At 40.1% G+C, this 12,164-nt stretch overlaps 1 protein-coding gene across 2 annotated transcripts in view; it reads left to right on the plus strand.

Annotated features, from left to right (window-relative positions):
* The window catches only part of LOC117966955 (low-density lipoprotein receptor-related protein 1), a 137,050-nt gene that overhangs the window by 58,920 nt on the left and 65,966 nt on the right, over positions 1–12,164 (plus strand). For both annotated transcript variants that reach the window (XM_059013235.1, XM_059013236.1), the window contains exons 7-13: positions 1,223–1,385; positions 2,888–3,110; positions 4,113–4,302; positions 6,475–6,618; positions 7,287–7,523; positions 7,971–8,151; positions 11,708–11,930. In XM_059013235.1, the coding sequence (XP_058869218.1) occupies positions 1,223–1,385; positions 2,888–3,110; positions 4,113–4,302; positions 6,475–6,618; positions 7,287–7,523; positions 7,971–8,151; positions 11,708–11,930 (1,361 nt within the window). The remainder of the gene's footprint in view (positions 1–1,222; positions 1,386–2,887; positions 3,111–4,112; positions 4,303–6,474; positions 6,619–7,286; positions 7,524–7,970; positions 8,152–11,707; positions 11,931–12,164) is intronic.

The raw sequence follows: 12,164 nt of genomic DNA on the forward strand, positions 1-12,164 counted from the left end.
GGATCGGTCATGACAGAGCAGATGTGTAGGAGGCTGTGTGGTCCAGTGGTTAAAGAAATGGGCTTATAACCAGGAGGTCCCCCGGTTCAAGTCCCAGCTCAGCCACTGACTCATTGTGTGACCCTGAGCCTCCTTGTGCTCCATCTTTTCGGGTGAGACATAATTGTAAGTGACTCTGCAGCTGATGCATAGTTCACACACCCTAGTCTCTGTAAGTTGCCTTGGGTAAAGGCGTCTGCTAAATAAACAAATAATAATAATAATGTGACTGAGCCCCTGGCTGTTCCATATTCAATCGGGTTTCTATCTAGAACAATAAAACAGATCTAGCTTGGTGCTTTGCGGGGTACGTCTGATTTACAGCTAAGAATATGCAACAGATTGTCACTCTTGTGTTTCTTTTAATACTGGGATGAGGTGCAGCTTTTAACTCCCATTATTTTTTTAATGAGAAAAGAAAAAAAGACGCCTGTTACAATTACAGGCACTTTCAGAGGGTCCTCAGAATCGATTAAATTGAGTCTTATAATAACCAAAGGCAGTTTGAAACATGTATAGGAGGCTAGGACTGTGTGAGAACGTTTTTGGTGAGGACTGGTGTAAAATCAAATCATTTCTCGTGACCACCATGTAGTGTCACAGATGGATGGACACGGTCATTTTTTAATGTGGACCCTAACTAGAAAGTACAAGTATTTAATTTCATTTCATTTAATTTAGGTATTTTAACAATGGTTATTTTTCATTACCTTGAAAGGGAGAGTTACGCTTCAGAGTAAAAGCTATGAAAATCACCCTAATGCATTGGAAAAGGTTTTCGTTAAAGACTTGCATGCAGTATTTAGGAAGACTTTAAAGATCATTGTTTCACTTGTACTTAATCTGCTGTGGCTGTTTTGAAGTGTTATAATGAATTCCTTTTCTTTTGAATTACGATACAGCGGTTGTCTTAATGGGAATCAGTGCGGTGCGCGTCCTTTTCTCTGGAAATGAAAATGCTTTAACATGAGGGAATTAAAAAAAAATAAAAATAAAATCAGCCAGGGAGATATCGAAGACACAAATGACATTATGCTGTAGCTGCAGGCAGTTTATGACAGAAAGATTCTGCACGCGTGTACAGCAGATTCTTCTTATGACAGCCCATTGACTTTGAATTCTAATTGTTATGGATCGTGCATCACAGTGACCCGACCCCTTTCTGTCCCTTTTCTGTCTTCAGATGTCGAGCAGATGGCCATCGATTGGCTAACAGGAAATTTCTACTTTGTGGATGACGTTGATGACCGAATATTTGTGTGCAACAAGAACGGGGACACATGCGTCACCTTGCTTGACCTGGAACTATACAATCCCAAGGGGATAGCCCTGGATCCAGCAATGGGGTAAGTGTCTGTACTTTATAAGCCTTTCTTATTGGGATCCCCGATTAGAAAAACTGAATTAAATAGCTCCGCTAGGGACTAGGCAGTGCCTCAAGTCTTTTCAAACCAATTCCCATCCATTCTCTACTCTAGTCAACGATCCTGCAGTACGGTAGCAGTCAGTTAGCCAGGAGTGGGTGGGGTAGGAAGGGGTGGGTGCGTCTCCAGCCACCTCTCCCTGTGCTACAGCCAGAGAGCCAGCCCTGCAGAATAAACCACTGCTCACTTGTCACATGCTGAACAGATTACAGCTCCCAAACCACAGGAAGCATATGTCTTTAGGAGGTTTAAGGGAAAAAGAGTAATAAAGCTAAACCAGACTGCTGAGTCAGTCCTATCTTAAACAGCTGTTCCAGCAAAAGGAGAACTAGTTTTGGGCTAAATGGTTTTCGGGGAAAGGTGTTCTTGCCCAATCTTGTCTGTGCATTGCATGGTATAGATGATGACCTAGCTGATGGGGGAGGGAGGTTTTCTGCATAGTCAAGGGCACACATACTGTGTGTGGGTGTGTATAGAGTACAGCCACCACAATATGATTCTGCCAAACTCGCTAAAGTATAGGAAAACCTAAGTTGTCCGAACGTTGATTTTGACATACGCTTATCTGAACAACCTTGATAATGTGCAAAACTCCTCTCTCCATTTGTCCATGTGGAGGAAATAGCTTAGATGTGTTTTTACAGTAGAGTACAGTAATGTTGTATTTTTAATTATTAGGTTGGGTTTCCGGAGGTTTTTCTTGCTCAATGTGTGTGTTTGTCATAATTTTTTTTGCTTAGTATTGCCATCTGTGTATTTTGGAAAATTGTGGTGGATGAACTCGATAACCCACAAACGTTGCAGTTTAAAAAAAAAAAAAAAAATGAAGCAAGTATAGGCTAAAGAAAATTAAAATGCGGGTTATCCTGTTTTTCTAGGACACCCCTCAATTGTGTTGACTTGCTCAGGACATTCCTTAACACAAGTTAAGGATGTCAGAGTCTGGGTGTATATTGAGGCATCTGTCTGACCTATGTCAAGCTTTCATTTTTACATATGTGCATGTACAGTTATGGCTAAAAGTTTGGCATCACCCTATAGAATTAACTAACGTTGCTTCATAAAGTTGAATGAAACCTGCTGAATAATGTTAACATATTGAATTACATACCGCTTTTGTAGTTTTCCACATACTTCACTAAAAACTGACACAAATTGAAAAATGTGACATTTCGAAATCTAACGTGAAATACTCTACTGCCATTATGGCTTCCGGTAGACTTTTGCGATATCATTTTGTAGTTTCTTTGACATGATGTTAAAGATTAAAATGGCTTTTATTTTAAAGTAGGTCTCAATTCTTGGTGGTGCAAAACTTTTGGCCATATCTGTAGGTCACTTTTTCATGTTTCTCTGATTTTGCTTGTGTAGCCTCGGTGAAGGAAGGAGGTTTCTGATGTGCTTGTTCTGAATGCTCTCTGCAGGAAAGTGTTCTTCACTGACTACGGTCAGATCCCTAAAGTGGAGCGCTGCGACATGGACGGACAGAACCGAACCAAGCTGGTGGACAGCAAGATCGTGTTCCCGCACGGCATCACGCTGGACCTGGTCAACCGGCTGGTGTACTGGGCCGACGCCTACCTGGACTACATCGAGGTGGTGGACTACGAGGGCAAGAACCGGCACACCATTATCCAGGGGCTGCTGGTGAGTGGAGGACAGCCTTCAATCTGTCTTGCATGCAGGTTACCGTGTCGGCTACACGTTACAAATAATGACGGCAAATCCATTGCGACGTTTTTTTTTATCTGTGAAATTTATTAGAGAATAACCACAAAACATACGCTGTTTGTTTCACAGATCCCAATTTATGTCTTGGTTTACAAGTCAAAGGGAAGTCAAATAAAGACCACTGAGCCAACTGGAATAAGGTTTTAATGCAGAGTGGGACATTTTGTCCTGAAGCCTGATTTGCTTAATGGAATGTACCGTGATCCCAGCGTTTCCAAATTAAACACAGGGGGCAAGACTAGGGCATCAATTGCTCCCTTTTTATTAGGTTTGTTACTCATTAGGAGAGCAAAGCTATTGATTTGTAACTGCGTTCTACTGCTTTGCTTTCCTGATTGTATTAACAGTACTTTATATACTATTCAGCTGTCAACTCCTCAGAAGTAATGATGTTTAATTAAGTTCCTGCTCTTAAACTGGAGGCTGTGTTAAATAGGCACTGTGGGTTTCTCTGGTGCAGAATGGAACTGCTTAAAGATCAGACTGTACATTATCACAAAGGACTGGGAACATCTCACCCACCCACATATGGTTTAATATGTAGGCAAAATTAAATGTTCGCTCATATGTGGGTAATAATGATTTATGGTGATGCAATACCATAAATAAGTGGATTATTATTATTCTTAATCATCTACTCGGTAGATTCGGCTTCCTTTTTTATACCATTAAGGGGCCTTATATTGTTTATGAAGTAGTTTTAGATAATAAATAATCCATACCCTAGATTATAAAAAAATAAATCCTATTGGCAACGTTTAAAAAATAAGGGCTGAAAGGGCTGCTTGGGTTGATGTTTGACGGCATATCGCTTTTGCTGATCATCAAGCAGGGATGGAAATCCCATTGCATAACACTTAGATACGGTAACTTGAATGAGATTTATCCATACATGACCGTGGTTCTGTTCTCCTCCAGATTGAACACCTGTATGGGCTGACTGTCTTTGAGAACTACCTGTATGCCACCAACTCGGACAATGCCAACATGCAGCAGAAGACCAGCGTGATCCGGGTGAACCGATTCAACAGCTCTGATTACCAGGTGGTGACACGCGTGGACAAGGGGGGTGCCCTGCATGTGTACCACCAGAGACGACAACCAGAGGGTGGGTTAACTACTCCTACCCCATCGGATTTCCATTACCATGCCTCCATTGCAAGGATGGGAACAAGACTCCCATTGCATAGCAGTTTGACCCTGGTTTTACTACGAGTTTAATAAGACGCACATGTGCTTGTTAGCTATATACTTGGGCTAGTCAAGCTCATAGTAAAACCTGGAATGGGTGAAACTGCTATGCAGTAAGAGTCTTCTTTCCATTGCCTTACCAAGCAATAGCATCCCTGTCGCCCCACCCTTTTCCTCTTTTGGTTCATTGCTTGTTTTTTTTAGTACTTCAATTTAGAATATGCATAGATTTCAATGAGAACACTGCACTAGTTGATAGTAGCAAGTCAGCCCCTGTTTTAATTTGAGTCAGCACTTTAAACTCGAGTCACCTCGTTTAAAAGTGGTCGTCTTCTTCTGCACCCTTTGAAAGTTTCTATTACTCTGAATTGTGATAATTAGTACCTCAACGCTGTAGTGTGCAAGTTTATTAGAACACTTCGAGATCTGCCATCCTTTATATGGTATACCTACCTGCATGAAAACCTCAGGGTCAGTGATATAGAAACAGAAGGCACTCGTGTGAAAATGTTAGACCGCTTTGTGCTTTAATTAGGCATCTTAAACAGCTCAAACAACTTCAAAAAAGCCATCAAGTAAATTAGATAACTTGCCTATTTTGACAAATGTCCGATTGGTTTGATATCATATGCACAACAAATCTAAACTACAGAAGCAACGGGGTGACTCGATTTGTTTTAAATCAAGTCATCCTCCCTGGTGAATCAAAACCTTGCATTTGCTGTCTACTGTACATGTCATGCGTTTTGCCACTGCAAAACAAATCAGCCCACATCTAAATGTAATATCAACTTCCTTTATATTTTGCTGACATCAATACAATGTGAATTTGTGAAGGTCCCTCGCACAGTCGTGTGAATTTACCTTATTAGGGAAATAATGAGGGTGCACTGTACTAAAATGAAAACACACAGATCCTGCGCACTGATTTGATTAAAACTCTGGACATCCCTAGCATGTTCCGTTCATTCTAGTATTGTAAAAATGACCACTGCTGTAGCCCCTTGGCTCTCAACACTGAAGTGGTGTTACTGTTTGCTGTGGTCTATAGTAAATGTCACTAGTACAGAGAGCTCAAGCCTGCCATCTGAATGCACTGACCCCAGTGTGCTGGTATTCAGCCCGTGCTCTGAGGATGCAAGCTGGGGGTGTGTGAGTGCAAGCGGCGAGCGAGCGGGATCTCCTCCTTCGTGCTCTGGATCAGGAAGCTGGATCAGCAAGCCATAGGCTTGTTCTTTATTTTTATAAAGTGGTTCCCAAACGTTAAGTGTTTTCAAGTATACTTGAAATGTGCAATATTGCAGCTGGCAGGCGCATGCTTACGCCCTGACCAGGGATTTCTCTTTTTTTTTTTTTTTTTTTGCTTTCTCAGCAACGGGAACTGAGAATAAAAAATGATCTAATCTGGTCAGGCCAAGGTGATTTTTAATTTCCTCAAAAATGCAGTTTAAGTTATCTGCAGATTTTAGAGTATGGAGCCTAAGGGATTAATGCCTTCACGCTTGAAACTTTAAACCACTGCCTTGCAAGGTTTGATCGTTCGTCTTTTATTTGATGCATTCAACTGTTCGTATTTCGAACGCCAATCTCCCCTTTCTCCTTGAAAATAAATCGCTGTAATATTGAAATGTCTTTTGGCTGCTCTATACTGTATAAGGGCTAACGATAAAGGAAAATTGCAATATACTGTACACACACATGCTCACATGCACATACAATTTATGTGTGTAATTTTGTTTCATTTAAGTCGAATCTTCATCAGTAGCAAGGGCTTGCCCTTTTTTCATATTTTATTTGTTTTTTAAATAGACAATTCATTTTACAATTTTTTTTTAAAATTACAATTTTAGTTTTAGACTCTTAATTGTTCTAATTTCTACTAATTTCCACAATTAAAATCACATTTTTGTAATTTGTGTTTTATCAAATTCTGTATTAGACGGTTTATAATTTAAGGTTTTAACTACTTTTTTTGTGTGAAGCGTTTTGGGGTCCTTGTGATGGAAGGCGCTGTAGAAATGTGAATTGCTGTTGGTTTGTATGTGTGTTGAATCTCCACCTCTGAGCTGTCCTCTCTCATCCTGTGCAGTGAGAAGCCACGCTTGTGAACCGGACCAGTTTAGCAAGGCGGGCGGCTGCTCTGATATCTGTCTGCTGGGGAACAGCCACAAAACTCGGACCTGCCGCTGCAGATCAGGGTTCAGCCTGGGCAGCGATGGCAAGTCCTGCAAGAGTGAGTACCACAGAGCCAGGGGGAGCGAGCATCTCCATTGAAACGTGCACTTGCACTGTTGACTTTTATGCACAATGACCTCATATAGAGAAGGATAAAAAACGCTTCTAGTCTTTATATGGGGACATATGGAAGACGCAAAATGCATGATGACCTCATATGAGGATGCCGACTCCCCATACAAAGCAATGGAAAAAAATTGCAAATGTTTTCAATGAAAAATATATTTTTTGTATGTCCAACACTACAGCTATGGCCAAAAGTTTTGAATCACTTAGAATTTTAGGATTAAGACATAATAAAAAAAATAAGTAAAAAATAAATAAATATATACATATATATATAATTTAGATATTTTATTTAACATCGTAATCAAAGAAACTACAAAATGATATCGTAAACCATAATAGTAGTACAGTATTTCATGTTAGATTTAAAAATGTCACATTTTTCGATTTCTGTAGATGGAAAACTACTAAGTGGTATGCAATTCAATACGTTAACGTAACATTATACAGCAGATTTCATTCGACATCACGAAGCAAAGTTCGTTCATTCTATAGAGTGATGCAAAATTATTGGCCATGGCTGTAATTTTTTCCCAGCTATTTTCAATATTTCATGCATGAAAGGGTTAATGGGTTGATTCCCGCTTCCCCTCCACTCAGAACCTGAGCACGAGCTGTTCCTGGTCTATGGCAAGGGGCGCCCGGGTATTATCCGGGGGATGGATATGAATGCCAAGGTCCCTGACGAGTACATGATCCCCATTGAGAACCTAATGAACCCCCGTGCCCTGGACTTCCACGCGGAGACCAGCTTCATCTTCTTCGCCGACGCCACCAGCTACCTGATCGGCCGGCAGAAGATCGACGGCACGGAGAGAGAGACCATTCTCAAGGACGGTACGTCACAGGCACCCAGTACCAACCGTGGACTGGTTCCATTTCCCACTGCTGGCAAATTGCCTGCTTTTGTACATTTGCTATGGAGATGACAAGTTGGCTGCAGTTTGCCCAATGGAAAACATACGTAGTCTTTTTAAATTCCAATTACTTTTGATAAATCTTCCATACACAGATACCTATGTTACAAATGAGGATGTGTGTTGTTGTTTATATATATATATATATATATATAGAGAGAGAGAGAGAGAGAGCATTGTATAAGGATTTGTTCACTGGAATAATTATATTAAATGATCTTCAACTACTGTACCTGACTTTTATATTTTAAACATTTATTGTTGTGGTGATTTAATATGAATCTGTGGATGAAGAAAGCCACACTCTGGCACTAGTTCTGGACAGTTTGGTTAGTTTTCTAGCCCCACCTCTCTGTGTTTTCCCCAGGGATCCACACTGTGGAAGGACTGGCTGTGGACTGGATGGCGAACAACCTCTACTGGACAGACGATGGCCCCAAGAAGACCATCAGCGTGGCCCGACTGGAGAAAGCCTCCCAGACCAGAAAGACCCTGATTGAGGGCAAAATGACCCACCCGAGGGCTATTGTTGTGGATCCGCTCCATGGGTAAGGGGTCTCCTAAACGTCCTTTCCTCTGGGCGAAGATGGAGATCAAACCAGCAACCTCAGCATACTGTATTCTTTCAAAACAGCAGCCAATTTCCTAATGGACCCTTAGAGAATTTTAACACAGTTTTTTTTTGCATTGTATTTTGCAGATTTACCATGCTTTCCCTCTGGTTATGCTTTGCATTTACCATAGTTTACACTGGTTTGCCAAGTTTATTAATATGCTTCACCATAACTCGCTATGCATTATAATGCTTACCTATGCTTTACCATGCTGTCACTGTTTGTTATAACACTGCTATGTTTTTACAATGGTAAACTTTTATAAAGGGAATATCGATGCATATTAACTACATCAATCAATGCATTGAAAAAACTTTATTCAAAAAGAAGCAAATGGGTAGACTTCTAAAAACCCCTTCAAATACAACTGAAAAGATGCATATTATTACACACAGTAAAATAGACATTGAAAAAAAACGTTCTAATCAAAGAGCAAAACAGATGTAGAATTCTAATCTAGTACACGAGACTTCAAACAGGGCCGCAGGGCCAGAAATAACCTGATCAAAGATAAATTGAGAATCGCAAAATAAAAGCCAATAAACCAATGACTAGATTCGTTTTTCCAACTCTGTATTATAAAAGGCCTTTTAATGGAACTATATGTGCCATTCCTATCAGTATGAGTGCTTCTCATTGAAAAACCAGCCCTTGTAAAACTGTGCTTTGCTGGTGTCTATTTAGCATGCATTGGATCTCCTACCAGCCTTTATCTCCCAACACAACCCCTGTCTTGCGATGCTGCATTGTTTCAGTGGCAGGGCCCATTTTTCCCCCATTCTTCCCGACATCATTACCTCTGTTCTTTTTATACAGTCTGTGATTAATGGGCTCCTTTTGATATTTAAATGTATCTTCATTTATCTCTCGCAAATGTCAACGACGGGAGTAAATTGGAAAATTGGCCCAGGTGAAACGAAGCGACGCGGTTGGCCACCTGCCCTGTCACTCTGATTACCACCCTCGCAATCTCGACCTGTTTGTCAGTCAGCGGAAATCATTAGTTTCCTCTTTTTGGCTATGCTGCTGTTCATTTCTCTGCAGATTTTTGATTATTTATCTACGCTCCCTTTCAACATTTTAAATGAATCATTATTTGTGTTAGCTTGGTTGCACTGACCGTAATAGATTTATCTAGCAAATGACAAACTAATCTTAGTGTAAAACTCAGAAACGCTGTGATGACTTTCCGGCTTGAAGGTTGTTGAAGCATGGGGACAGTAAATGGGTGATGTAGGCTCCAATCCTTACTATCAAGTCTTCTTTAAATACCAGTCCACTCAATCTGAAAGTGCAAGGAAAGTAGCCCGCTAGTATAGGTGTTGATGCTGCAAAGCGTTTTTGTGTGCAATTGTGCAATTGGAGAGATTTTGTGCCACTGTTGTAGCATGTCTATTTAAACTGCCTGTGACCTGTAACTAGATGGTAGATAGTATGGACATTGTGGATGACATGGTTATGCAACTCGTTACACAAGTTCACTTGGGTGTAACCTAGATTTTTGCAATAATGGAAAATTCACATGTTTTTTAAACTGTTTAAAATTTTATATTTGAATATATTTTAAATACAGCCATTAGCAACTTATTGCTAAATCGCATGTATTCACTGATCATATTATACTCATTATTAGTTTGATTTATAGTTGCATTGTCTTCTGAAATATTTCTCTTTGAGTCTTATAGAAAGGATAGCAACCAGACACTGAAATACATCATTTTAAAATCAAATTATTTAAGATGGTTAGATGAATTGCATGAAGATTTAAAACATTTTAAGGTTTCCAACTCCTTGATTAGCACTAATCTTGGACTATCCATGTTACCTTAGGTAAGGTAGTTTAAGATTTGAACTCCAGTTTAAAGAAAAGCCTACTGTTCACACTGGAAGGTATATCAATTGTGATTGTAGAAATCTTAAAACGGGTCTAGCAATACAAATCACTTAAACATGTATTCGAAATGTACACATTTTTTAAATCAAACACTTTTGAACCTTAAACCTGAAACCGAACCAATTCATGTATTTTTAAGTTCCCTTATTTGACACAAAAGACAAACCTAATTTCACCCCTCTATAAAGAAGCTTGCCCCTGATCTACGGTATTGACAGGCATTACTGCAGTGTAAAACTGATTACAGCTAATGCAAATTGCTTGTAAAATCCGCCATAATTGAAAAGCTGCCCCTGTGACCCTTTTAAAGCACGGGGTTCATCGGCATTGAAATCTTTAACAAGGATCCGAGCGCTTCATGAATGCAAGTGATTTAGAGTTTGCAGAGTCGTCTTGTCTGCGGGCTGGAATAAAAATGTTCTTGCACATCAGGGCTTATACAAATACAGATTTAATCCTTGATTGATAGAGTGCTTTGTTACTCCCGCTCCTGGAAAAAAACCCAAAAAAATCATCACAGTATTTGACTACAGTTTAGGTAATTACATTAACATCAAACTTTGGTTGAGACTTTATTAGAACCAAAGGTCTAGACAAGCTTTTTATTTAACACCAGAAAAACTTGTAATCCATGCATTGCCTTTTATTTAAGCAGAGATTAAGATCTGGACGGTAATTTTCCTTGCACAATAGCTGTTTTAGGCATTTAAGGCCTATTAGTTAAATCCATTTATTTTGTTCAGATTGATTTTAGACTTCTTTTGTACTCACTAATTGATAAAGGCAGAACTAAGTCTGCCCAATTTAAGACATTATGTAACTCATATTCTCGTATCTCATATCCTTATCCTGTTCCTGGGCTAGTCATGTTAAATTGCCTTGATTTAAAGGCAGAATAAGGAACTGTCACAAAGAACACTTTCTGTTAGTCCCTTAAGGGAGTGAAGGTTATAGGAAGTGAAATTATTCTCTGCATCTTCCTTTCACTCGGCAGATAAGTCTTTAAAATCAGATGGTATAGATAAAGTTAACCCAAGACGCTACTACAAATTTAGCACATAGAACAAGAGGGCATAAATGGAAGCTGAGTAAAGTTTAGATGGTAGGAAGCATTTTTTTGACACAGAGAGTTTTAAATGCATTGAATAGCCGGCCATGTGAAGTAGTAGGATCTAAAACACTGGGAACATTTTAAAAAAAGACTAGATTCTGTGCTTTTAAATGAGTCCCCCCTAGTCGAGGAGACTGGTGTGCTAACAAGCCTTGATTGACCGAAAGGCCTTTTCTCGTTCTCAAACTTTTATGTTCTAGATCTTGTAAGTGCAGTTATAGTAAACATACTTTTCATAAAAAAGTACTAAATTTAAGAATGCTTGCTGTTTGGCATCCTCTCACGTAGTCTCTTGTCGTTTGTACTTTCTAGCCCATTTCACTGGCTAATGTCAGTCATTAGGGGAGGCAGCTGGTTGCTTAATGACTGGAAAGAAAGTGTTGAAGGCATGGTGGGACAGTTGGACCCTTCAGGTGAAATGAAGTGTAAGACTAGCTGGTCACCTTTTGCTTGGACTGTATCTGATCACATCCTTCCTGGTCTAGGTGGATGTACTGGACGGATTGGGAGGAGGACCCCAAAGAGAGCAAGCGTGGGAAGATTGAGCGGGCTTGGATGGACGGCTCGAACCGCAATGTCTTCCTCACGTCCAAGACTGTTCTCTGGCCGAACGGCCTGAGTCTGGACATCCCTGGTGGAGTCCTGTATTGGGTAGACGCTTACTACGACCGGATCGAGATGGTCTTTCTCAACAACACAGAGCGCAAGGTCAGCAGCTGGGAAGAACGCGTTGACTTTTCAACTCTGCTTCATGCTATCACTGGTGGGCCTGCAGAGTTGAAAGGTCACGGCATGATTACTTTGGAATTGTGAAGCTGGCAACTAGGATTTTACAGGCTCAGATAATGGCTGGTGGATTCTGAAGCCCATGTAACACCAGGCAAATTTCCCTGGCTACTTTTTGATGCAGTTGGTTGTAGGGGACATAAAATGCAATTTTTA

The sequence above is a fragment of the Acipenser ruthenus genome, chromosome 45 (genome assembly GCF_902713425.1).
Source record: "Acipenser ruthenus chromosome 45, fAciRut3.2 maternal haplotype, whole genome shotgun sequence".
Classification (NCBI taxonomy): Eukaryota; Metazoa; Chordata; class Actinopteri; order Acipenseriformes; family Acipenseridae; genus Acipenser; species Acipenser ruthenus.